This window comes from Macaca nemestrina, chromosome 20 (assembly GCF_043159975.1).
Source record: "Macaca nemestrina isolate mMacNem1 chromosome 20, mMacNem.hap1, whole genome shotgun sequence".
NCBI lineage: Eukaryota > Metazoa > Chordata > Mammalia > Primates > Cercopithecidae > Macaca > Macaca nemestrina.
In genome coordinates, this window is record NC_092144.1 from 58844895 (window position 1) to 58870850 (window position 25956).

The 25956-nt window shown below is 54.6% G+C and overlaps 2 protein-coding genes and 1 long non-coding RNA gene across 6 annotated transcripts; 1 reads left to right on the plus strand and 2 right to left on the minus strand.

Annotated features, from left to right (window-relative positions):
- The first annotated feature begins 4850 nt into the window (after positions 1 to 4850).
- LOC105478651 (galactoside 2-alpha-L-fucosyltransferase SEC1-like) lies at positions 4851 to 24721 on the plus strand. Of its 4 annotated transcripts, none has more exons than XM_071087367.1 (5): positions 4851 to 5145; positions 6718 to 6788; positions 11034 to 11173; positions 16060 to 16171; positions 23697 to 24721. In XM_071087367.1, the coding sequence occupies exons 3-5, from the start codon at positions 11147 to 11149 to the stop codon at positions 24719 to 24721; spliced, it is 1164 nt and encodes a 387-aa protein (XP_070943468.1). In that variant the 5' UTR covers positions 4851 to 5145; positions 6718 to 6788; positions 11034 to 11146. The 4 variants fall into 4 exon arrangements, 3 of the variants coding, with proteins under 3 accessions (XP_070943468.1, XP_070943469.1, XP_024647649.2); XM_071087368.1 differs by lacking the exon at positions 4851 to 5145 and adding an exon at positions 5271 to 5396; XM_024791881.2 differs by lacking the exon at positions 4851 to 5145 and adding an exon at positions 5539 to 5675.
- Positions 5155 to 16015, minus strand: LOC105478652 (netrin 5). The gene is made up of 6 exons (XM_071087369.1): positions 13276 to 16015; positions 8520 to 8708; positions 7692 to 7841; positions 7287 to 7340; positions 6989 to 7069; positions 5155 to 5578 (listed from the first exon to the last, which is right to left on the minus strand). The coding sequence occupies exons 1-6, from the start codon at positions 13904 to 13906 to the stop codon at positions 5214 to 5216; spliced, it is 1470 nt and encodes a 489-aa protein (XP_070943470.1). The 5' UTR covers positions 13907 to 16015; the 3' UTR covers positions 5155 to 5213.
- Positions 19470 to 22088, minus strand: LOC139360403 (uncharacterized). The gene is made up of 2 exons (XR_011617760.1): positions 21894 to 22088; positions 19470 to 20460 (listed from the first exon to the last, which is right to left on the minus strand). It is a non-coding gene; the product is annotated as an uncharacterized lncRNA (long non-coding RNA).
- Positions 24722 to 25956: the final 1235 nt, after the last annotated feature.

The window sequence follows — 25956 nt, forward strand, 5'->3', positions numbered from 1 at the left end:
TTCATCATCCAAGAACTAACAGGGCCTGACTCTGCTTAGCTTCTGAGATCAGACAAGATCGGTGCATTCAGGTGGTATGGTGGTAGACTGGGCGGCCTTCGTCTAATTACAGGAGTCCTTAAAAGCAGAATACCTTTCCCAGCCATGGTCAGAAAGAGATGGGAGGATAGAAGAGGCAGGAAAAATTTGAAGTGTGAAAGGGACTCAACTTGTCGTGGTTGGCTGTGAAGATGGAAAAAGAGGTCATGAATCAGGGAATGTGGGTGGCCTCTAGAAACTGGGAATAGAAAGGAAACAGATTCTCTCTTAGAGGCTCCAGATGGAATGCAGCGTCGTTAGCACCTTGATTTCAGCCCAGTGAAACCCATGTGGGGCTTTTGATCTGTAGAGCTGTAAGATGATAAATTTGTGTTGTTTCAGCTGCTGAGTTTATGGTAATTTGTTATGGCAGTAACAGGAAAGGAATTCGACAGTTCTTCTCTGTTACTGGGCACGGGAGGGAATTCTACGTCCCCACCTTTATACAATTGAGTGGGACCACATGAGTAATCCCAATGAATGAGCTGTGATTGGAAGGGCTGGGCCAAAGCTGTTTTGCTTGCATGAGACCATTCAATGCTTTTCCTCTTGCATTGCCTCAGTGATCAAGGATGCCCTGGGTTACGGCTGGTGCAACAAGATGGTGTACATCTCTCAGCCTGGGTCCTTGACTGTGTGGAAAACCAGCCTTTGCCAACTTGCATGGAACATGTATGTGAGCAAGAAAGAAACTTTGTGTTTTCTTTTACTTTTTACTTTTTTTTTTTTTTTGAGACAGGGTCTTGCTCCAGGCTGGAGTATCGTGGCCCAATCATAGTTCACTGTAGGCTGGACCTCCTGGATTCAAACAATCCTCCTGCCTCAGCCTCCCAAGTATGAGGACTACAGGCAGGCACACACCACGATGCCTGGCTAATTTTTGTATTTTTTGTAGAGATGGGGTATCACCACGGTGCCCACACCGGTCTAGACCTGGGCTCAAGTGATCGCCAGCCTCGGCCTCCTAAAGTGCTGAGATTATAGGCGTGAGCCACCACGCCCAGCCAGAACTAAATAAACTCTGTGGAGCCAACAGAGCTAGCCTGACCTGCCTAATGGAAGGTCTCGATGAAGTAGGGAAACTGGCTTGCCATTACATGAAAAGGTGTGTTCCAGGATGAGAGAACAGCAAGTGCAAAGGCCCTGGGGCAGAGTGTGCTTTTTTTTTTTTTTTTTTTTTTTTAAGACTGAGTCTTGCTCTGTTGCCCAGACTGGAGTGCAGTGGCATGATCTTGGCTCACTGCAAGCCCCACCTCCCGGGTTCACACCATTCTCCTGCCTCAGCCTCTGGAGTAGCTGGGACTACACACGTCCGCCACCATGCCCGGCTAATTTTTTGTATTTTTAGTAGAGACGGGGTTTCACCGTGTTAGCCAGGATGGTCTCAATCTCCTGACCTCATGATCCGCCTGCCTCGGCCTCCCAAGTGCTGGGATTACAGGCATGAGCCACCGCGCCCGGCAAGTGTGCTTGGTTTTTAAAGGAACAGGAAGAAGACCAGTGTGGCTGCAGTGGTGTGAATGAGGAAGACTTATAAGAGGTGAGATCGGTCATGTGGTGGAAGTAGATTATGCAAGGCTTTGTAGAGAAGGGCAGGGACTTTGGGTTTTATTTTGAGAGTAATGGGAAACCATTCAAGAGTTTATTTTATTTATTTATTTATTTTTTCTGCATTAAAAAACGCAGAAGAAAAAAAAAAGTTTATTTTTAGCAATGGGGTCTCATTCTGTTGCCCAGGCTGGAGTGCAGTACTACGATCATAGCTCACTGCAGTCTCCGACTCCTGGACTCAAGCAATCCTCTGCCTCAGCCTCCCAAGTAGCTGGGACTACAGGTGTGCACCACCATGCCCAACTATCTTTTTTTTTTTTTTTTTTTTGTAGAGATGGGGTTTTGCTATGTTGCCAAGTTTCCTGTTCTTGAACTCCTGGTTTCAAGTGATTCCCATCTCAGCCTCCCAAAGGGCTGGGATTACAGGCATGAACCACCATGTCTGTCCTGACATGTTTTAAAGTGATCATCCTAGCTTCCATGTGAAGAAGACTTTCGGGGGGTAGTGGTGAGCTCAGTGTGGGCACTATTGTAATAATCCGGACGAGCAGTGATGGTGGCTTGGATGAAGGTGGTAGCAATAGAGGTGGTAAAAATAGTTGAATTATGGGAGATATTTTGTAGATGTGGACAGGATTTGCTCATGGATTGGATGTGAAGGTGGAGTGTGGGGGCAGTGAATGCCTAACTGAATTGGCTTCAAAAGAGGATGAAAATAACAAAGATAAGGAATTTAGTTTTTCTGGAACAGAGGACCATTCTTAGAAAATCCCTTGGCCAGGCACGGTGGCTCACGCCTATAATCCCAGCAATTTCGGAGGCTGAGGCGGGTGGATCACCTGAGGTCAGGAGTTCGAGACCAGCCTGGCCAACATGGGAAAACCCCATCTCTACTAAAAATACAAAAATTAGCCAAGTATGGTGGTGCGTGCTGTGATCCCAGCTACTCAGGAGACTGTGAGTCAGGAGAATCGCTTGAACCCAGGAGGCAGAGGTTGCAGTGAGCCAAGATCGCTCCACTGCACTCCAGCCTAGGTGACACAGTGAGACTCCATCTCAGAAAAAAAAAAAAAAAGAAGAAAGAAAGAAAGAAAGAAAGAAAGAAAGAAAGAAAGAAAGAAAGAAAGAAAGAAAGAAAGAAAGAAAGAAAGAAAGAAAGGAAGGAAGGAAAATCCCTTAAGACTTGTCGCGGTTGCTCACGCCTGTAATTCCAACACTTTGGGAGGCTGAGGCAGGAGGATTGCTTGAGCTCAGGGGGTTGAGACCAGCCTGGGTATCATAGCGAGACCCCATCTCTACAAAAAAAAGAACAGAAAATCTCTTAAAAGACTCCTGCTTCAGAGATGCCCCCACCCTGAGTTCATCTGGAGGCTAAGGGGAGGTTCCCCCAGATTATGTAACATTTTATTGGTGGCATGGGTGTCAAATAGTCTCCCTGGAGGCAATTTCTTGCCTTTTTCCATCTAACCAAGAGCAAACCCAGAACGTTTGCTGGAAGGTACCTTTCTTCCTGCCTAGTATCCTGTGACATCATGGCATATCCTGACCCCCCATTGGCTGAGAGCCCCACCTTTCTCTCAGGGAAGGAAATTATTAGGCAACACAAATCTGACTAGCACCCAGTTACATCATAGGAGTGTGCTTTTTGTATTGGCCACTATTTTCCAGGTCCAAATGGACCTTAGGCCAGCATGGTGACTCATGCCTATAAACCCAGTACTTTGGCAGGCCAATGTGGAAGGATCACTCGAGCCCAGGAGTTCGAAACCAGCCTGGGCAACATAGCAAGACCTCGTCTCTACCAACAACAACAAAATTAGCCAGGCATGGTGGCCTGTGCCTGTGGTCCTGGCTACTTGGGAGGCTGAAGTGGGAGGATTGCTTGAGCCTAGTAGGTCAAGGCTGCAGTGAACTACCATAGAGCCACCGCACTCCAGCCTGGGCAACAGAGTGAGACCCAGTCCCAAAAAACTAAATAATTAAAATAAAATAAAATAAAAATTTTTGACTGGGCACGGTGGCTTATGCCTGTAATCCCAGCACTTTGGGAGGCCTAGGTGGGCAGATCACCTGAGGTCAGGAGTTCAAGACCAGCCTGGGCAATGTGGTGAAACCCCATCTCTACTAAAAATACAAAATTAGCCAGGTGTGGTGGCGTGCACCTGTAGTCCCAGCTATTTGGGTGGCTGAGGCAGGAGAATTGCTTGAACTAGGGAGGTGGAGGTTGCAGTGAGCTGAGATCATGCCATTGCACTCCAGCCTGGGTAACAAGGGCAAAACTCCATCTCAAAAAAATAAATAAGTAAATATAACTATAAATAAAATACATTTTTTTAAAAAGAGAAACAAACAAATGGACCTTTTTTTTTTTTTTTTTTTTTTTTGAGACGGAGTCTTGCTCTGTTGCCCAGGCTGGAGTGCAGTGGCGCAATCTCGGCTCACTGCAAGCTCCGCCTCCTGGGTTCACGCCATTCTCCTGCCTCAGCCTCCCAAGTAGCTGGGACTACAGGCGCCGGCCACTGCGCCCGGCTAATTTTTTCTATTTTTAGTAGAGACGGAGTTTCACCATGGTCTCGATCTCCTGACCTTGTGATCCGCCCGCCTCGGCCTCCCAAAGTGCTGGGATTACAGGCGTGAGCCACCGCGCCCGGCACAAATGGACCTTAAATCACATCTCTTCCTCTAAGACTCCCTGAGTACCCGCTCAATGACTCTCCTGAAAAGATCACCCAAATTTGAGATTATGTTGTTTGCTGTGGGTGCAGGGGCAGAGGTCAGGGTGGCAAGGAAGGTCCCAGGCCGTGGCAACCTTCCATTCCGTGGTACTTACCGCTTCCTGCCTTTTGAGCCACTCCCCTCTGGCCTGCAGGTAGCCAATTGTTGGGTGGGAATACAATTCCCCTTAGCACCAAGTTATGTCATACCACTCTGTGGCTTCCGATTGGCTATTCTCTCAAAAATGAGTCGCTCAAAGTCTCTTAATTCCTTTCTCAGAGCCTATCCTGAGGCCAATCAGAAACCAAAAGTTTCTACATCTGGAATTTTCTAGAAATCTGCAACTGCTGTCCTTCCCTTTGTGAGATTTACCACCTTTTCCAAACAAGCCCCGCCCATTGGCCTTTGGCCTATCATCAGTCAACACCAATCTGACTAGCACCCAATGACGTCATAAGAGCTCTCTCATTGGATTGGCCACTTTGTCAGGGTGCTGTGGTGCTGTGGTCCTAACTTCAGCTCCGCGTACTGAGTCAAGGCCTTGTTCGCTTCCCTGTGGACTCAATCAGACTCGATCAGGAGTCTGTAGACAAAAATTCCCCAAGATTATTTGAGACTTTATTGGGGGAAATAGATCACTGGCGGGGAATAAGCCACAAGCCAAAGGAGGAACAGTTGGAACCAGTAGTCCTCTTTGCCGCCTTTTGCTAAAAGTTCCGCACGCCTGCGTGGCGTGGGCGCATGTATAGTGACGTCGGGGCTCTGCGACGTTTCATTGGCTCTCTACGGCGCACCGTTAAGGTATAAGGCTCAGCTCCCAGTCGGTCCCAAATTTCTTTGTTGGCATTGGAGGCAGCCGCAGCCCACATCTAATGCTCCGGCCTGGGGCTGGATGTGGGTGCCCGCACGCCGCGGCAGCCCCCGGCGCGCTCCTCCTGCTGCAGCCGCCTCAGGGGCCGGGCCCAGCGCGGCCTCCATGGCAGCGCGAGGCCGTGGCGGTCTAGGATGAGGCGCGTGGGGTCGGGGCCGCCGACCACGCTGCCCAGCAGCAGGTAGTCGGTGCCCGGTTGTAGGCGCAGGCAGCCGCAGGCCAGGTCGGCGCGGGGCACCCAGGCGTCCTGGTCGCCGCGTCGCACGAACTGCGCCCGCTGCTTGTAGACGGCCTGCACGCGCACGGCCAGCCGCCGCCATGCCGGGCCTGCCGCCTCAGACGCTAGCACCTGCGCCCGAAGAACTGTGGGGAGGGGAGATGTCAGCTCAGGTCATGGGGAGCTTCCAGGGTACCTCTGGGTCCCGTGGGGTCAGTCACAGTGGGCAGAAGCCCGAGATCGGTGGGTGAGCTTCTGGTAGTGCAGTGGGGAGAGAAACCTTGAACTTTTGAGAGTTTGACCCTAAATCGTGAGGGGTGGGGCCCGCTGGAGGAAACACCTTTGAGACAAGGAGTTAAACTACAGTAGGTGGTGCTGGGGACAGGGCAGAAGACGCAGGTCCAGGGTCTCTAATACAGTGGGGTCAGAAGGTATCAATGGTGGAATTCTTGGGAAGGAGGGGTCACATTACTGGGAAGGGGCTCTGGGATACATTTGGAGGATCAGAAGGAAGAGATTGGTCCTTGGAATGTGAGGGCTGAGGTCATACTGATAGTGATTCAGAAAAACATAATTTTTTTTTTTTTTGAGACGGAATCTTACTGTATCGCCCAGTCTGGAGTGCAGTTGTATGATCTCAACTAACTGCAGCCTCCGCCTCCTGGGTTAAAGTGATTCTTGTGCCTCAGCTTCCTGAGTAGCTGGGTTTACAGGATCCTGGCACCGCGCCCTTTTGTATTTTTAGTGGAGACGGAGTTTCACCATGTTGGCCAGTCTGGTCTCGAACTTCTGACCTCAAGTGATCCGCCCACCTCGGCCCCCATAAAGTGCTGGGATTATTGGCGTGAGCCACCGTGCCTGGCCAGAGAAATGTGCTTTCTGAGAGGCTGGGTGGAACTCTGACTAGCCAGCTGGGTCTGCGGGGCAGGAGATCCCTGTGGAAGGTGGGGAAAAGCTTTCCACCTTTGAAGGCCTAGAACACTAGTGACCAGATGAGGATCCTGAGGGAGAAGAAGTCTGCGGTCCTATACATTGAGAGAAATAGCTGGCGTTGGTCTAGATGTGTTGGCTGGGCCGAACTCCTGAGTGTCTTAAGAGAGCTGAGGGTCATGGAGCCCATGTGGACTGGGGATTAGGGAACTGTGAGATAAGTCTTTATAGGGATTGGGACTAAGGCTCAAATATCTGGGACCATGAAGGGAAGCAGCAAGGGTCTCTGAGATAGGGTGGACAGGGCAAGAGCTCATTCCACTCAACCAGTTCCCCTATCTCTTCCATCCCTCAGAGATGTCAGGCTGAAGGGGATGATGAAACTCTGCAAGCCCAAGAACATAGTGAAAGAGGAGACATAGGAAGGTAGTGAATGCCCCCTCCCCACTCCCCCTCCCCATTTGTCTTCTGCCCCATCAATTTCTAGATCAGGAAGGGGCCCTTTGGAATCCAACGCTCCTTGCCATTTAAAATGAGAAAGTGGAAGGCCAGAAAGGGGGTGGCTTAGAAGCAGTCATCAGAACCAGTTGTGTAGCCTTCAGCTATCCTGTCTCCCCAGTACTCACCATAGTCCTGCTGGCAGTACCTCCGAAGGCTCATATATACCCTGGTGTCCGACATATTGCAGTAGTTTTGACACTGAGGGTCTGGGGAGGGTCAGGCTGTCTGCAGTGGGCTCCTGGGGCTTAGACCACAGCCTTCTGCCCCTGCCCATCCCTCCATTCCATCTTGATGGCCAGCTGGGGCACCCAGACCTTTGGGACTGGGCTCAATGGGTGACCCATGTATCCCCATCTGGGGACCCAGTCAGCCCATCCCCAGTCCCACTTGCCACTCAGGGACCTCCATGCCAGACTGTCTTACCAGAGCTATAAGCACCAGGAGTAGTGGCAAGGGTGGTTGTTGCTTCTGGAATTCCTGTGAGACCAAAGGAGAAATTAACCTCTTAGTAATTTCCCCCAGGATCCCCCCGCCCCTGCCCCGGGAATCCAGGCACCCAAACCCCTTAAGTGTTTATTCCTTTAGGACTCAAGAGTGCAAGCATCCCTTGCCTTCCTCTCCTGGGACGCAGGCGTCCAGGCCCCAAGCCTCCTTTTCCTCAAGAGTCCAAAATTTCAGTCCCTGCTTATCCGAGGGCCCAGAGTCCAGCCTCCAGCCTTGGGCTCTCAATTCCCAAGGCCTCAGCCCTCACTGCACCTGCTCACTGGAGACCTGGGATGTCTCCTTCCCGCTCTACTCAGGCTTGTGCCCTGGCCCCTCAAGACTCACGCTGGCAGGGCATCCTGGGGGAGCGGCTCTGCTGGTAGCCAGGGCCACAGCGGTTGCAGGTCAGGCCTGTGACCCCTAACTTGCAGGTGCACTGCCCACTGGTCTGGTTGCAGGTTCCTCCTGTTGCCCCAATAGGGTGGCACTGGCAGGCTACATGAGCAGAGGAGCTGGGGACATGGGGTATCGGGGCCCCAGATGCCCCTCCTAATTCCACAGTGTCTCCTCCCTCAGCCTGGGGAGTCCAGGCCCAGCCCCTCTTCCCTCAGACCCAGGAGTCCAGGCCCCCAGCCCCTCCTCCCTCAACCCCAGGAGTCCAGGCCCCCAGCCCCTCCTCCCTCAACCCCAGGAGTCCAGGCCCCCAGCCCCTCCTCTCTCAGATCCAGGAGTCCAGGCCCCCAGCCCCTCCTCCCTCAGATCCAGGAGTCCAGGCCCCCAGCCCCTCCTCCCTCAGACCCAGGAGTCCAGGCCCCAGCCCCTCCTCCCTCAGTCCCAGGAGTCCAGGTCCCCAGCGCCTCCTCCCTCAGATCCAGGAGTCCAGGTCCCCAGCCCCTCCTCCCTCAGATCCAGGAGTCCAGGTCCCCAGCCCCTCCTCCCTCAGACCCAGGAGTCCAGGCCCCAGCCCCTCCTCCCTCAGGCCCAGAGTCCAGGTCCCCAGCCCCTTCTCCCTCAGACCCAGGAGTCCAGGCCCCCAGCCCCTGCTCTCTCAGACCCAGGAGTCCAGGCCCAGCCCCTCCTCCCTCAGTCCCAGCCCCTAGCCCCGCCTCCCTCAGCCCTAGGAGTCTAGCCGCGCCTCTGTTCCCCCCAGGTCTGTCTACAGGCCACACTCACCCCTGCAGGCCCTGCGGCTGGACATAGGCTGGCTAGGGTCCCTCCAGAACCCTGGTTGGCAGTAGTGGCAGTGCCGCCCGGCTGTGTGGTGGCGGCACCGCTCACAAACACCCCCACTCCGGCCGCCCGACAGCCTGAACAGCTCAGAGTTGAACCGGCAGCGTCGGGCGTGCTGGTTGCAGGAGCAGGCTAGGAGCAAGATGGGGTGGGGGCGCATCAGGGCCAGGTATGCTGCTCCCCAGTCCCCAGCTTTCTTCCCATGGCCCTGCCCTCATGAAAGGAAGCAGTGAGTGTCCAAGGTAGAAGAGAATGCTTGGGTCTCTCTAGCTAAGCCTGGTTCCCAGGACATTTCCATTCTCATCTTTTTATTTATTTATTTATTTTGTGTATTTTTTTGAGACGGAGTCTCGCTCTGTTACTCAGGCTGGAGTTCAGTGGCGCGACCTCGGCTCACTGCAACCTCCACCTCCCAGGTTCAAGTGATTCTCCTGCCTCAGCCTCCCAAGTAGCTGGAACTACAGGTGCATGCCACCACACCTGGCTAATTTTTTTTTTTTTTTTTGTATTTTTAGTAGAGACGGGGTTTCACCATGTTAGCCAGGATGATCTTGATCTCCTGACCTCATGATCCACCTGCTTCGGCCTCCCAGAGTTCTGGGATTACAGGCATGAGCCACTGTGCCTGGCCCCTCATCTTTTAAATGGGTAGGCCGGGTGCAGTGGCTCATGCCTGTAATCCCAGCACTTTGGGAGGCCAAGGTGGGTGGATCACCTGAGGTCAGGAGTTCGAGACCCACATGGCCAACATGGCAGAAACCCATCTCTACTAAAAATGTAAAAATTAGCTGGCTGTGGTGGCTTGTGTCTGTAGTCCCAGCTACTCGGAAGGCTGAGGCAGGAGAATCTCCTGAACCCGGGAGGTGGAGGTTGCAGTGAGTCAAGATCGCGCCACTGCCCTCCAGCCTGGCGACAGAGCAAGACTCCATCTCAAAAAAACGAACAAACAAAAAACAAAAAGAGTGGGCTATGGCCTGTGGAATCAGACCCTGTTAGCTTTATCTGTCTTTCTGACTGTATTCCCTGGGCAAGTGATTTCTCCCTTCTGTAGTTTGATTGGCTGTGAAATGGCATTTATAATGTTTACTTCATGAGGCTTAAATGAAATGAAGTGGATAGAAAGTGCTTAGCCCAGGCCTGGCGGAGAGCAATTACTTGGCTGTCTAGCATTCCCATGTGCAGGGCACCCTGTGCTAAGTGTTTGATGTATTTCATCTCCACAAGGGCTCTATGAGGCTGGCACTATTATCACCCCCATTTTACAGAGGGAGAAAGCTGAGGCACAGAGAGGTACAGCTAGCAGGTAGTTGGAGGCAGGGCTTAAACACGGGTCTTCTAGCTTGAGAGTCTGAGCTCTTAGCTCACTCCAGTAATCCTCATATGAGGATTATGCTAAATAATAATAAATATGCATTATCCTGGGAGCATTTGTCAGGTTTTTTAAGGTGGCTCTCAAACCTTACTACTCGTCAGAATTACCAGGGAAATGTTTTGTTGTCGTTTTTATTAAAAACACATTAGCAGGGCATAGTGGCCCATACTAGTAAGTCCCAGCTACTCTAGAGACTGAAGTGGGAGGATCACTTGAGCCCGGGAGTTGGAGGCTGCATTGAGTTATGATTGCACCACTGCCCTCCAGCCTGGGCAACAGAGTGAGACCTGTTGCAAAAGGTCTCAAAACAACAAACAACAAAAGCAAAAACCCAAAACAACAACAACAAAAGCCAGATTGCAGGGCTCATCCCTAGGCTTTCTGATGGGCCCAGGGATCTGTATTTCCAGCAAGCACTGCAGAGTGAGATGCTGATGCAGGGGGTTCATAGCCCACTTTTTGTTTGAGACAGGGTCTCACTCTCGCCAAGGCTGGAGTGCAATGGCGCCATCATAGCTCACTGCAGCCTCCAACTCCTGGGCTCAAGGGATCTTCCCACCTCAGCCTCCTCAGTAGCTGGGTCCACAGGCGTGCACCACCGCACCAGGCTACTTAAAATTTTTTTTTTTGTAAAGATGGGGACTCATTATGCTGCCCAGGTTCATGGACACTCTGAAGAGACTTGGACAGGGTGTGTTGACTCTAAGAAGTTTGAAAGCCCTGGACTGGCAGGTCCCTGGGAGCCCGGAAGAGTTGCAGGATGATCAGGGAGCTCAGACAGCTGCATGTTCTTGGGAAAACGACTCGCCCTCTCCCAGCCTCTCTTTTCTCCCTGTCTAGAGAGAATCCAGATCCCTCCCTCCCAGGGTTTTTGTGGGCATTCGAGGTGGCAAAGGTATTCAGATGCTCAGTGGGTTGAGTCAGGCTTTGGATTCTTTCTGACCCAAGGGTAATCACTTCACCTCACTTCCCCTGTGGAAAACTCAGATGAGGGAGGGGAGATGCAGACCAGAATGTCTGTGAAGCCCACAGCTCTGCCGCAGGCATTAGTCTCACCTGGCCAGCCTGACCTTTCTCCACTGCAGCATTGTCAGTCTCCTACCCGGGTTTGGAGGGCACTGCCCTGCTCAGTCTGGGAGAATGTGGTGACCCTCAGGAGGACAGCCTCCCCAGCGCCCAGGCCCTGTCCAGGCCCAGGATGAAGGCCGCCTCATCCTCAGGCCAGGTGAGTCTCACCCCTCACTCCCCTGCTTAGGTAAAAGATTTGGCCAAAGAATGGGGATGGTCTGTAAGTTAGCCCATGTGATCTTCATGTATGAAGAAATAAAGGGGCGGAGGCCAGGCACAGTGGCTCACCCCTGTAATCCCAGGATTTTGGGAGGCTGAGGCTGGCGGATCACCTGAGGTCAGGAGTTCGAGATCAGCCTGGCCAACATGGCAAAACCTCATCTCTACTAGAAATACAAAATTAGCTGGGCATGGTGGTGTGCACCCGTAATCCCAGCTACTCAGGAGGCTGAGACAGGAGAATGGCTTGAACCCCAGAGGCGGAGGTTACAGTGAGCCAAGATGGCACCACTGCACTCCAGCCTGGGTGACAGCAAGACTCCGTCTCAAAAGAAAAAACAAAGAAATAGAGGGCCGGGAGGCAAAGAGCATGGGAGATGGAGAGGGAAGGCCAGGGTACACTTGCACACGTGTGTGTGTCTGTGTCTGTTGGTAGAGTTACCTCCCAGGACCTCAGACCCTCTACCAAGTGTCTCAGGCTGGAGGAGGGAGCAGGTCAGGGCCAGAAGGAACTGACACTGGCTGTCTCTGAGGAGGGGCTGCTGGAGAGAGGTAGGGAAGGCCTGGTCTGGAAGCACCTTTGGGAAAGAGGACATCTCATGGGACATTCCTGGGGGGCACCTGTCCAGCTGGATAGAGCAGTGGATTGTTGCAGCATCTAGGAACTCAGGGCTCCCTGGGTTCAATCCCTTGCTGGCAATGAGACTTAGGGCAAGTGAACTCTCTTTTGAGCCTTACCTTCTCAGCTGGGGAGTGGTGACTTTGGCCGGCGCTCAGGAAGCCGTTTCTTTCTGCCAGGTGCCACATTGGGCTTTATTTAAAGGCTTTATGTATATTAATGCATTTAATTTTCACTACAGCCTGTAAAGGATGTGCTGTTACTATCCCCACTCTATGGTGGAGGAAACTGAGGCACTGAAAGGTTAGGTCACTTGCTCAATCTCTCACAGCGGGTAAGCAGAGGAGCCGGGATTCAAGCTCAAATAGTCTGGCTGCCAGGCCACCAAGGCCGTGCTCCTGTCTGTTACCTCCTGTCTGCCACCCTAGAGCACCTGGTGTGATAGTATCCGGCAGGAGCTTGGCAGGGATGGGCTGAGACCCCAGAACGTGGCTTCCTGAGCTCAGATCCTGGCCCTGCCACACTCAGACACTGTGTGTCTTTGTGCAGGGGACTTCTGAACTCTAGCCCTGAGTCTCCTCATCTGTAAAATGGGCCTGATGACAGTCCCTGCCTGGCACACAGTAGGTGATTGATAAATGACCGAATACTTTCCCCTTGTGGTTGGTTTGAGGAGTCAGGTACCATCCAGCTGCCCTGTTCCCCTACAACTGTTCAATAAATATTACCCAAGTACCTGCATCCAGCCAGGCCCTGGGATGGGTGCTCGGAAATAGTTATTATATCATCATCATCACCACCACCATAATCACCACTATCGCCATCATCACCATCACCACCATCATCATCACCATCATCACCATCATCACCATCACATCACCACCACCATCACCATCATCATCATCACCATCATCACCACCACCATCATCACCACCATCACCACCATCACCACCACCACCACCACCACCATCACCATCACCACCATCATCATCACCATCATCACCACCATCACCACCACCACCATCATCACCACCATCATCACCACCATCATCATCACCATCATCACCACCACCACTATCACCACCACCATCACCGCCACCATCACCATTATCACCACCATTGTCATCACCATCATCATCGCCATTACCAGCATCACTACCATCATCATCATCATCACCATTATCACAGGCTGATGAGTGTTGGGGAGAGGCTGAGCCCCTCATGAGCAGACAGGCCCATGTGTGGCTGAGATACAGGACTGGCTGCAGGGAGGAGGTACAGAGAGGACTGAGTCTGAGACTGGGGTGAGAGGCAAGGAGCACCCAGTTCCAGGGAGGGAAGGGAACATCCTGCTTCCGTAGGGACAAAGGACCCAGTGGCAGGCAGGCAAAGGTAGGGAGAGTACAGGGCGCAGGACTCACGTAGGCAAGGGTGGGGGTGCCGGGGCGTAGCAGGCCGCCAGGGCCAGTCTCGATGGGACGGGCGGCAGCTCTCGCACCCCGGGCCAGTGGTATGGTGGCGGCAGTGGCAGCGGGGGGGCCGGGCACGGGCGGCACAGCGGGCAGCATGGCCATGGCACTGGCAGCGGCCTCTCAGCCCAGCCGCCGCCAGCCCGGCCTGGCCCCCGAACTCCACGCGGAGGTGGCTGGCCACCACAGTGGCCTTAGGATCTGGTGTGGAGTGGAAGGTCACCCTTTCAGGGCCCCCCAAGGCCCCAGGCCAGGCGGGTCTGTGCCACAGCAGCCTCCAGGGACCCCCTGAGGCCCAGGCAGCAGACAGGATGAGGGCTGGGGGTCCTGGGGTGCAGAAGCGCAGGCTGACAGATGTCAGGAGGAAGGAGCCACCCAGGGCCAAGGTCAGGCTGCCATTGCAGGTTTCCCCGGGGCCAAGGTGGTTTCCTGGGGACAGGGCACAGGCCTGAGGGCAGGAGGCCGCCACGGCAGCCAGCTGTGTCACTGGCGGGAGGCAGAATTGGGGGCGGCCCTGTGGATCGTAGCATGGGTCCGCAGTGGCCTGGCCTAGGAGGAGCAGGAGGGCAAAGGTCACGGGCATGGTCACAGCAGAGCCAGCACCTGGAGGGAAGAGAGGTGACTGGGCTGAGGACCTCAGCCGCAGCCTCTACCCCTCCTGGAGGAGTCCTGTGGAATTGGAGCATTCCACCCCCAACCCGTCCAGGCCCAGTCCCCGGCTGCATGGAAGCGAGGAAAATAGTTCCATCTGGGGAGAATTACTGTTTACATAACCCAAAGGGGAAAGAACGCAGACAAAATCGAGAATTTTGCCTGAACTAATCCATAGCTTAACACCCCAGAGTTATCCATCAGTGTCGAGGGGCAGGGGGCCCTGGGGAGTGGTGAGCGGCTGGAGCAGAGGGGCTGGCCAAGGCCAACAGACATGGAAACCTAGAGAGGGACACGGAGAAAGCAGGGCTGGGCAGGAGAGGGGGCTTAGGGATAGTTGAAGACTCAGTCACAAAGAAACAGAGGCAGAGAGAGGATAGCCAGCCCGGGGGAGGGGCACAGCACAGAGAAGTTGCTGCAAAGACAGAGGAACAGACAGGAGGCTGAGAGGCCGAGACAGAGGCCAGGCACCCAGAGGCCACAGGGAGCCGGGAGACTGAGGCTCGGACAGCCTGGGGGCTGGGATAGGCAGGCAGGTGGGCTCAGAGACACCCAGCCCAGCAGGCCCTGGGGAGGGGAGGGAAGGGGACAGGCTAGGGTTGCCTGGCGGGGGATCAGAAGTGAGAGACTGAGGCCCAGGCTTGCGGAGATCAGAGCCATGGCCTTTCCCACATGGGGCCCTAACCTTGTTTTCCACACCCTGGGCACGGAAGGGGATTATCACCAAACAACCAGGCCTCTCTGCCACCCACCCACCCACCCCCGGTGCCCCACCCTTAACCCTTTCCCACCCCAGTGCAAAGCCCAGAGAGCTGAGCTGAGGAAAGGGATGCTGGGAGCTGGAACCTGGGTGGCTCTGGGGCTTGGGAGTGGGACAATGGGATCCCCATGGGGTCAGGGGAAGCAGACACCTGGGTTCCCTTCAGAACTCAGGGTGTGGGGACTGGAAGTTAGAGTTCTGGGACTTTCTGCTCACCTCAGCCCCCGCCCTCTGTCCTGGGCCTCAGGGCCTGGAGACCAGAGTCTCTGCCTTCTCCACCCATCCAGAGTTCCCCAGAGCAGATGGGGGAACAGATGTTGGGGGTGGGGGGTAATGAGGAAGAGAGAGACAGGAAAGCAGGAGCTGGGACAGGGTGGGGTGCCAGATGCCAGGGAGCCCGTGGGGGCAGAAGCCCAGACCCCAGGAATGGCAGGAGCTGGGAAGGACTGGACTCTGAAATGCCCCCACTTTCCCCTTCCAGGGCCAGCAGCCTCTCGTGAGGAGCTCACTGTGGACTGGGGGCCTCAGAGCCTTTCCAGGCCCTTGGCTCTGAATCTGCACCCAGGCATGCCCTTGGGCTGGGCATCTCTAGGGCACCCTGGGGGTAGGGGTAGGCCACACCTGCCCCAGCCTGGCCTCACAGCCCATGTCCCCACTGCTGTTGGCCACATGCAGACGCTGCCTCCCCTGGCCCCAGATGACAGGCCTCACCCTCTGCCCTCCCAAGGAGCCTGGCGCCATTTTGCACCCACTAGGGTGACGGCCGCCCACCTGGCCCTCAGCGGCATCCTGTTAAGGACCAGCCCCCCATGTCCCCTTTCTCTCTTGCTGGATAGTTCAGGGGGTGGCACCCTCTGGCCCTTAGCACCTTGAGGAACCAGGATGTGAGTTCCCTAGTGTTCCTGAGGGATCCAGAAACTAGTCATGGCCCACAGAGAGCCCATACCCCCCTTTAAGAAACAGAGTCCAGCTTTGCTCCCAGCAGATCCATAGGAGGCCTGCCTGGGCGGCGTGGGGTCCATCTGGGACCCAGGCTTCCTTTCCCTGGCTCTTGGCATGCACCCCCTACCCGAGCCCTGAGGCCCCGACATTGGCCAAACCTGCACTCAAGAAGACAGCGTCCCGCAGCCAGTTCCCCGCAGGCTCTTCCTCCAAGCTGTGGCGCGGTGGGTTCTCAGGAGGGAGTGGCGTGGCTGTTCTCAGGCCCCAGGCTAGTGGGGTTTCTGGGCTGGGCGGGGGCTCAGAGCAGAGCCCGCAGAATCTAACACCGCCACCCCTCTCCCGCCCCAATCCCCTCACCAACCGCAGCCACGCTATCCCCACAGGGACCCCTGCCAGCCAGGCCACCCGCAACGGTGTGGGACGTGAGCGCCGTTGCCCCTGGCGGTCCAGCAGCAGGACAGCCCCGAGCAGCCTGGCCTAGGAGGCTCACCGCAGGTAGGACGGGAGGCCGCCAGTCGGGGTTCCCGCTCCATCCCACTCTACCCCTGCCCACTGGCTCAGCTCCGCCTTGTGGTGGCCAATCGGGCAGGGGCTGACCTTTGGCAGACAGTCGCTGTTGGGAACTTTGCTCAGCCCCTGCCTCTGGCTGTGTGACCCCAAGCCAGCCCCTCCTCCTCCCCTCTGGAACCTTCAGTCAGCTGTGGATTCACTGAGCCTTAAGGTCAGTCATTTTCAAGCCGTAAAAATCTGTGCTCTTGGAAGGTTCAGACCAGCCCCCGGAATTCAAAAGACCTCAGTCACTTTCTAAGATGGCGGGAAGGCGACAAAGGAGCCAGAACACCTGGGCCCGTGGCAGAGGGAGAAGGCAGGGACCCCCGGGGTGTTCAAAAGCACCTCCCCAGTGCCGGTGTCCCGTGAGGCCTCAGTGCTTTCATCGTGACATTTTCATGCAAATGTTGGTGTCTACTGTATTCCATCTCCCAATGGGTTGACTAGAAAAAGAATGTTTTCAGGCCGGGCGCGGTGGCTCAAGCCTGTAATCCCAGCACTTTGGGAGGCCGAGACAGCAGATCACAAGGTCAGGAGATCAAGACCATCCTGGCTAACACAGTGAAACCCCGTCTCTACTGAAAAATACAAAAAAGTTAGCCGGGCGAGGTGGTGGGCGCCTGTAGTCCCAGCTACCCGGGAGGCTGAGGCAGGAGAATGGTGTAAACCCTGGAGGCGGAGCTTGCAGTGAGCTGAGATCCGGCCACTGCACTCCAGCCCGGGCGACAGAGCGAGACTCCATCTCAAAAAAAAAGATAATGTTTTCTGTCACTTCCCGCTGAGAAAAGCAAGGGCCTCATGGGGCTGGGGCACGGCACCTGCTGCCCTGGGTGGCCCCAGCATTTATCGTGCCGTAGCGTGGGCCCAATCCTGACAGGCTTGGGACCCACTGCCCCAGGCCTGCCCCGGGGGGTGCGAGGGCACAGCCAAGGCAACCCTTGATTCTGGACCCTTAGGTACCACGTTGGAGGGGGCCAGATTCGGCAGGAGCAGGACGGGGACATCGAATTTGAAAGAAGGGAGTCACTCCGAAAGCTGGGAGGGGCATCAGCTGCAGGAGGACTGAGTGGGGCTGAGACACCCCCGTATCAGAGAGGGCATGTCAGAGCTAGGGGTCCAGGCTGTGCGAGTCAGAGTGGAACTTCGGGATTCAGGTGTGGGTCCCTCCACTGACCCTGCCTGAGCTCTCCCTGTATGGGACTTCGCTGGGGGTGTGCGCTGGGAACACAGACCCGGGCAGCGTCAGGCTCAGCGTCTGGAGAGGGAGGGGGAGACCCCAGCAGCGCAGGTCCTTCCCTGCTCTAGATTGTTGGAAAGTGCCAAGTGCCTTGGAGTAAAGCAAGTGGGAAAGTGGCCACGGGGGCCCGGGGGTTGCAGATGTAAGTGGGGTGACGTGGAGGGCGTTTCTGCTGAGGCCACGGCCAGCACAGAACCCAGCTTTGCTGCCACAGAAAACTGAGGAAGAAGGTTCAGGTCTTGCTACGTCGTCCTCCCCACCTGGGTGAAGTCTCTTAAGCTCCGGCTCCTGGAGGGACGCTTTTGTTCCTTGCAGCCTGAGCTGCCTGAGTTGATCTGTGCCCCTGCGGGTGCCTGGGGACAGGCGGGGAAGAAGAGACAGAGCTGCCAGAGCCAAGCAAATAGTGCCCCAAGCTGGGACGGAGACTGGTTTATTTTGTCGGGGAGAGTTCTTTAAGGGCTGGAGACCTTCACCCTCAGCTTCCACAGAAGGCTGGGCCTGCCCAAGGCACAGCTCTGAGGTGGGTTCAACCCAGAGAGACCCCCAGTGCTGGGCTCGCACAGACTTCCAACCCCTGCCTTGGTGACCCAGACATAACAGAGGCCCCACAAGGCGGGGCAGGTCACACCGCAGGAGTTACTGGGCAGAGTGTGGCTGGGTAGGGCCTGCCCTCCCTGGACGTGTTCAAAAAGGCCAGGATGGTAACCCCGGCCACACTGCCTGGGTTCAAATCCACCTCTGTCCTAGCTGTGTGACTGAGAACAAGCTCCTTAACCTCTCTGTGCCTTAGTTTCCTCATCTGTTAAATGATGATGAAAGAATGGACCTTCCTCATGGTGGGCAGAGGGAGTCGTGTGGACTAAATGAGCTGACATGCCCACAGGTTCTTATCTGAGCTCTCTGGGACAGTCATGTTCCAGAACCTTCTGCATTCTGGCCCCATTGTCGGACGCGTAGTCTGTATGTGACGTGGCACTCATGGCAGGTCTGGGCTGCATCACATTGTCAAACATGTTTTAGGCAGCAAAGCATATGGGTGTTCACAGTAAGAGAAGTAAAGTATGTAAATAGCCACATGACCCTCCTCCAAGCCAGGGTTGTCCCAGATGAGTTCAGGACAGGTTGGCGTTTGCCCCTCCCCCTGAGGAAAATGGCTGACAAGGAATCGTGGGCCAGGACAGCGAGCCCCGAGATGGGCCTGGCCTGCCAGCACCCTGGCAGCCTCGGCCTTGGCTGGTGCTTTTCTGTGGCTTTCTGGTTGTCTAGGCTGAGAACAGCCACAAGAGGGAGCACCTGAGACTCCAGGAGAAGCCAGGGCAGCCGCGGTACCCGCTGCTTGATCTGCAGGGCCGGAGGCAAAATGCAGACACAGGATCCCTTGTTTAGAATTTATGAAGGACAGCCGGGCGCGGTGGCTCACGCCTGTAATCCCAGCACTTTGGGAGGCCGAGGCGGGCGGATCACAAGGTCAGGAGATCGAGACCACGGTGAAACCCCGTCTCTACTAAAAATACAAAAAATGAGCCGGGCGCAGTGGCGGGCGCCTGTAGTCCCAGCTACTCGGGAGGCTGGGGCAGGAGAATGGCGTGAACCCAGGAGGCGGAGCTTGCAGTGAGCCAGGATCGCGCCACTGCACTCCAGCTTGGGCGACAGAGCAAGACTCCGTCTCAAAAAAAAAAAAAAAAAAAAAAGAATTTATGAAGGACTTTAAGATGGCGACGCCAGATCATTAAAGCAAGTGTAGGGCCTGTCTCAACGCAACTGCACGAATCACACAACATGAAGATGGACCCCACGGGGGACACCCTTGTCTTGAGCTGGTTTCCCTTGGCCAGTACCCCAGGCTCCGTCCCTGCCCTGCACCCCCCTGACCCCAGCCCTAGCCTTGGGACCTGCCCTGGGGCTCCAGCTGGGTTCAGAGCTCAGCTCCTTCTCCATGGGGCAGGACCCTGAGTTGAATGGGTGGCAAGATCATGTTTGGGACACAGTTTTTACCAGCTCAGTGAAAAAGGGCTCGGGCAGATTTAATTCACTTTTTGGAAACTAAAGCAGCGCCAGAGGCATTTATCTTAGGCCTTAGGCCAGCTGGCCTTGTTGGGGACCCACACAAGACTTTCAAGGAGGGCCCAGAGTGTTCAGGCTTCTCAAAAGGGTCAGAGGAACTAATAGAGGAGGATGAGAGCTGAGGAGGGTGAGAGCTGAGGAGGCCTGCAGGACCCCGATGTTTAAGGGGACAGGTGGAGGGAAAGATGGGGAGCCGGGAGGGGTGAGGCAGAAGCCAGAAGTTTTGGGGGTGAGCCCATGCCAACCAGGGCTTCCGCAGAAATGGGGTGGGAGGGGGTGAGGGGATGACTGCTGAGTTGTAGCCATTGGAGTGGCCACAGGGAAACCATAGGACATTGGTCAGAGGTGTGGACAAGGGGAAAAGAGAAAGCCGATCAGGACATGGTAGAGGCTGGGAGCAGAGGACCTTTTGGGAGCCCTGGGGAGAGCTGGAGGAGACTCGGGAAGAGCAGCCCCCGGAGAAGGGACTATCCATCCCATTGCGAGGACCAGGACCGCGGGCCCCATGGTGAGATGGCCCTGCACACCCACCACAACCAAACACGATGGCGAGCGAGGCCGGGAAATGGGGCCTTCCCGTGCTGCTGGTGGAAACAGAAACTGGGGCAGCCACCTGGCAGCTCCCGAAACGATTCAATGTAGAGTTCACCCTGTGACCCAGCACGCAGGTTCATGGCGGCACTATTCACAACAGCCGAAAACTGGAAACAATCCAGTGCCTGTCACCTGATGAGTGAATAAATTGTGGTCTACCCCAACAATGGGACTTGCAGCTTTGAAAGGAGTGAGGCAGTTTTCTGGGCGTGGTGGCTGTACCTGTAGTCCCAGCTACTCGGGAGGCCGACACAGGAGAATCACTTGAATGCAGGAGGTGGAAGTTGTAGTGAGCCGAGATCGCGCTACTGCACTCCAGCCTGAGCAACAGAGTGAGACACTGTCTCAAAAAAAAAAAAAAAAAAGAAAAAGAAAAGAAAAATAAAAGATGTGAGGCTGTGACACGTGCTACAGCGTGGATGGACCTTGAAAACACGGTGCCAAGTGAGGAAGCCAGACTCAGAAGGCCATGGAGTGTGTGATTACAGTCACATGAAAAATAGAGAATGGGCAAATTCATAGAGACAGGAGATTAGTTGGTGGGGGGACAAGGGGCAGGGAAGATTGTGGGGAGATGGCTAAAGGGTGTTGGGTTTTTTTTTGTGGGGGATTATGCAAATATTCAAAAATTGTGCTGGTTGCATAGCTCTGTAAATATACTAAAAGCCATTAAATTGCACACTTTAAGTGGATGAATGGTATGGTATATGAATTATACTTTAAGTGGGTGAATGGTATGGTATATGAATTATATCTCAAAGTGGTTGCCCAAAAAAGAGCTGGCCGGGTGTGGTGGCTCACGCCTGTAATCTCAGCACTTTGGGAGGCTGAGGTGGGTGGATCACCTGAGGTCAAGTGTTCAAGACCAGCCTGGCCAACACGGTGAAACTTTGTCTCTACTAAAAGTACAAAAATTAGCTGGGCATGGTGGTGGGTGCCTGTAGTCCCAGCTACTTGGGAGGCTGATGCAGGAGAATCACTTGAACCCAGGAGGCAGAGGTTGCAATGAGCCGAGATTGTGCCATTGCACTCCAGCCAGGGCAACAGAGCAAAAACTCCATCACAAAAAATAAAATAAAGTAAAATAAATAAATAAATAATCATAGCCCTACATACAAAAGCTAAAACTGGCCCATGTCTATAATCCCAGCACTTTGGGAGGCCAAGGCAGGAGGATTGCTTGAGCCCAGGAGTTCAAGACCAGCCTGGGAAACATAGTGAGACCCCATCTCTACAAAAAATGAGAGCTGGGCATGGTGGCACATGCCTGTGGTCCCAGCTACTGGGGAGGCTGAGGTGGAAGGATCCCTTGAGCCCAGCTGTGATCAGACCACTGGCACTCCATCCTAGGTGACAGAGTGAGAACCTGTCTCAAAAAACAAAAGCTGAACTCTCCAGCCAGACATGATAGCGCAGAGAGAACATTCTCAAGGCAAGAAGTAAAAGCTGTTAGTACCTTAAGTCCTGGGCCAGAAACGGACACAATTTCACTTGCACCATATTAAACTGGTCAAGGCAGTCATGAGCTTGCCCAGATTCAAGGGAAAGGGAGTCCAGGAGTCTGTGGTCGGCTTGAACCTACCACACCCACTAATAGTATCAGGAGACGCTTAGCACTTACCAGTGCAGGAGTGTGGCAGCCCCATTTCATGGAGGAGGAGAGGAGGAGTTAAATAACACCTCCAGGTCACCAGCCTACAGAAGGCAGAGCTTGTCCATTAACTTGGGCCCGCCTGTGCTCTTTCCCTCTGCATGGGCACCAAAGATTCTTACCTGTTTTGTTCTCTGCTGGCTTCCTGGCCCCGAGCACCGTGCCTGGCATGTAATAGATACTCTGCAAGTATTGATTTTATTTATGTTATTTTTTTTAAACAGTCTCGCTCTGTCACCCAGGCTGGAGTGCAGTGGCACAATCTCGGCTCACTACAATCTCCACCTCCTGGGTTCAAGTGATTCTCCTGCCTCAGCCTCCTGAGTAGCTGGGATTACAGGCACCCACCACCACGCCCGGCTAATTTTTGTATTTGTATTTATTTATTTATTTATTTATTTATTTTTTGAGACGGAGTCTTGCTCTGTCGCCCAGGCTGGAGTGCAGTGGCCGGATCTCCGCTCACTGCAAGCTCTGCCTCCCGGGTTCGGGCCATTCTCCTGTCTCAGCCTCCTGAGTAGCTGGGACTACAGGCGCCCGCCACCTCGCCCGGCTAGTTTTTTGTATTTTTTTAGTAGAGACGGGGTTTCACCGTGTTAGCCAGGATGGTCTCGATCTCCTGACCTAGTGATCCGCCCGTCTCAGCCTCCCAAAGTGCTGGGATTACAGGCTTGAGCCACCGCGCCCGGCCTAATTTTTGTATTTTTAGTAGAGATGGGGTTTCGCCATGTTGGCCAGGCTGGTCTCGAACTCCTAACCTCAGGTGATCCGTCTGCCTCGGCCTCCCAAAGTGCTGGGATTACAGGTGTGAGCCACTGCACCTGCCTGGCCACTGCAGGCATTGATTTTCCAACATGTACAGGGCATTTCCTGCGTGCGAGGCACTGCTTTACAAAATCATCACATTTAATCTTCATGCAACCCCGTGAGGTAGTTCTGTGAGGTAGAACCATAGAAATGGCCATGAGTAGTCCGGGCACGATGGCTCATGCCTGTAATCCCACCACTTTGGGAGGCTGAGGCGGATGGATCACAAGGTCAAGAGTTCAAGACCAGCCTGGCCACCATGGTGAAACCCTGTCACTACTAAAAATACAAAAATTAGCCAGGTGTGGCGGTGCATAAATATAATCCCAGCTACTCAGGAGGCTGGGGCAGGAGAATCGCTTGAACCCGGGAGGTGGAGGTTGCAGTGAGCCGAGTTCACGCCACTGCACTTCAGCCTGGGTGACAGAGCAAGACTCCATCGCCAGAAAAAAAAAGTAAAAGTAAAAGAAATGGCCGTAAGTGTAGGTAAAATCAGGTTGAATATTGACACTTTCCAATGGTTCCGTATACTCATACGCATTTAACAGGTGAGGAAACAGACTCAGAGAGACTCAGTAACTTCTTGTTTTTGAGACAGGGTCTTGCTCTGTTGCCTAGGCTGGAGTGCAGGGGCACAATCACAGTTGACTGCAGCCTCAACCTCCTGGGCTCAAGCAATCCTCCCACCTCAGCCTCCCAAGTAGCTGGGACCACAGGTGCGTGCCATCACGCTTGATTAATTTAAAACACTTTTTTTTTTTTTTATAAAGATAGGTTCTTACCTTTTTTGCCCAAGTTGGTCTTGAACTCGGGCTCAAGTGATCCTCCCATCTCAGCCTCCCGAAGTGCCAGGATTACAGGAACAAGCCACTGTGCTCAGCGAGGTGCAGTAACTTGGCTGAAGTTGTAAGGTGCTGGTAAGCCTGGGAATTCCAGCTGGAACCCAGTCTCGGGTGGGAAGACTCAGGGTCTGTGCTCTGAGGCCTCCCATGCCCTGTGGCACTCAGGACAGAGGCCTGGATGGATTGAGTGAATGAATGACTTTGGCAGGGGGTGGGTGAAGAGACTGCTGTCCCCCCAGCCCTCCCTCCTGACCATGTCCTCTCTCCTTCCCGCAGCCATCAAGGGATTCTGGACCACCTGCCCTTCCTTCTCCACCTTCTACTTCCTCTTTGCCATTTTTGTAGTGTCCACCATCTTTCACTGCCACCAGCGCCTGGCTCTGGTGCCCGCGCCCTGGGCATACTCAGCCCATGTGGTCCTGGCACCGAGACACCTCCCCCGAGAGGGGCTGTTCACTATCAACTCCAAGGGCCGCCTGGGGAACCAGATGGGTGAGTACGCCACGCTGTATGCCCTGGCCAAGATGAACGGGCGGCCTGCCTTCATCCCAGTCCAGATGCATAGCACCCTGGCCCCCATCTTCAGAATCACCCTGCCAGTGCTGCACAGCGCCACGGCCAGCAGGATCCCCTGGCAGAACTACCACCTGAACAACTGGATGGAGGAGAAGTACCGCCACATCCCTGGGCGCTATGTCCGCCTCACGGGCTACCCCTGCTCCTGGACCTTCTACCACCACCTCCGCCACGAGATCCTCCAGGAATTCACCCTGCATGACCACGTGCGTGAGGAGGCCCAGAAGTTCCTGCGGGGCCTGCAGGCCAAGTGGGCAGGGCAGGCGACCTTCGTGGGGGTCCATGTGCGCCGGGGGGACTATGTCCATGTCATGCCGCGTGTATGGAAGGGGGTGCTGGCCGACCGGGGCTACCTGCAGCGGGCCCTGGACTGGTTCCGGGCCCGCTGCCGCCTCCCGGTCTTTGTGGTCACCAGCGATGACATGGCCTGGTGCCGGGACAGCATCAACAACTCCGTTGGGGACGTGGTGTTCGCTGGCAATGGCCTCCAGGGCTCACCTGCCAAGGACTTCGCGCTGCTCACACAGTGCAACCACACCATCATCACTGTGGGCACCTTCGGGGTCTGGGCCGCCTACCTCGCAGGTGGGGACACCGTCTACCTGGCCAACTTCACCCTGCCCAACTCCCCCTTCAACATGGTCTTTAGGCCGCAAGCGGTCTTCCTGCCAGAGTGGGTGGGCATTGCGGCTGACCTTGGACAGGCTGGACAGAATGGCCTCTAGCTAGCCCTGCATGTGCCTGGCCCTCATCCTCTGACCCAAGGGGCAGTGAGTGGGGCGTGCGGGGCATGGACTCACGGTCCCTCACACAGTTTGGATCCAGGCTTATCTACTTCACAGCTGAGTGAGTTTGGACAATTGACTCAACCTCTGTGCCTTAGTATATCAACCACAAAATGCACAAACCTCAGAACTAAACACCGGGAGCAGCTGGTAGGAGCTAAGCAAATTCGCTTAGAGCCAGTGCCTTGTGACCGCGTGGGAGGCGTTGGCTGCTGACATGTATGCAGCACGCCGAACATTGGCATCGCTTTACAATGGAAATGCAGTTTTGCCCTCTCCTTCCTGGCAGCACTGGTAGCACAGAGCCCAGATATTTTGCACTCAGATCCCGGGACGAAGCCATCCCTGCACTAAAGGACAGGGGAACTCGATTTTCTGGGCAACTAGGAATTTTGGCTTTGGAGTTAGTGGGCCTTATCATGAAAGAATGTGGGGGAAGGGCTGGGCGTGGTGGCTGATGCCTGTAATCCCAGCACTTTGGGAGGCTGAGACTGGTGGATCACTTGAGGTCAGGAGTTCGAGACCAGCCTGGCCAACATGGTGGAACACCATCTCTACTAAAAATACAAAAATTAGCCAGGCGTGGTGACACATGCCTGTAACCCCAGCTACTCGGGAGGCTGAGGCAGGAGAATTGCTTAAACCTGGGAGGCAGAGGTTGCAGTGAGCTGAGATCGTGCCATGGCACTCCAGCCTGGGCAACAAGAGAGAAACTCTGTCTCAAAAAAGAAAAAGAAAAAGAAAACCCCCAAAGCTGGTGATGAGCAGCTTCCCAATAAGCTCTTGGGAGTTGGGTGAATGGGTACAAGCATGTGCACTAAGAGGCAAAATAGCAGTTTAACTGATACATGATCTCCTGGGGATATTCAGTGGGTAAGGGAAGAGCACCTCAAGTGACACAATGAGACTCTGTCTCAAAGGAAAAAAAAAAAAAAAGCAGGAGGAGGGCTGAGTGCGATGGCTGTTACGCCCAGGCTGGAGTGCAGGGCGCCATCTCAGTTCACTGCAACCTCCGCCTCCTGGGTTCAAGCAATCCTCCCACCTCAGCCTCCCACGTGGGATTATCGGCACCTGCCGCCACATCCAGCTAATTTTTGTATTTTTAGTAGAGATGGGATTTTGCCATTTTGGCCAGGCTGGTCTGACCTCAAGTGATCCACCCACCTCTGCCTCCC

What these genes read in the sequence shown, in the direction of transcription:
- LOC105478651 (XM_071087367.1), top strand. Translation starts at nt 11,147, where the DNA reads ATGAAGGCCGCCTCATCCTCAGGCCAG. An exon ending in CCGCCTCATCCTCAGGCCAG is followed by an intron (nt 11,174 to 16,059) that starts GTGAGTCTCACC and finishes CTATCCCCACAG; the next exon opens with GGACCCCTGCCAGCCAGGCC. An exon ending in GCCTAGGAGGCTCACCGCAG is followed by an intron (nt 16,172 to 23,696) that starts GTAGGACGGGAG and finishes TCCTTCCCGCAG; the next exon opens with CCATCAAGGGATTCTGGACC.
- LOC105478652 (XM_071087369.1), bottom strand. Translation starts at nt 13,906, where the DNA reads ATGCCCGTGACCTTTGCCCTCCTGCTCCTCCTAGGCCAGGCCACTGCG. An exon ending in GCACCCCCACCCTTGCCTAC is followed by an intron (nt 8,709 to 13,275) that starts GTGAGTCCTGCG and finishes TCTTGCTCCTAG; the next exon opens with CCTGCTCCTGCAACCAGCAC. An exon ending in CCCCAGGATGCCCTGCCAGC is followed by an intron (nt 7,341 to 7,691) that starts GTGAGTCTTGAG and finishes TTGGTCTCACAG; the next exon opens with GAATTCCAGAAGCAACAACC.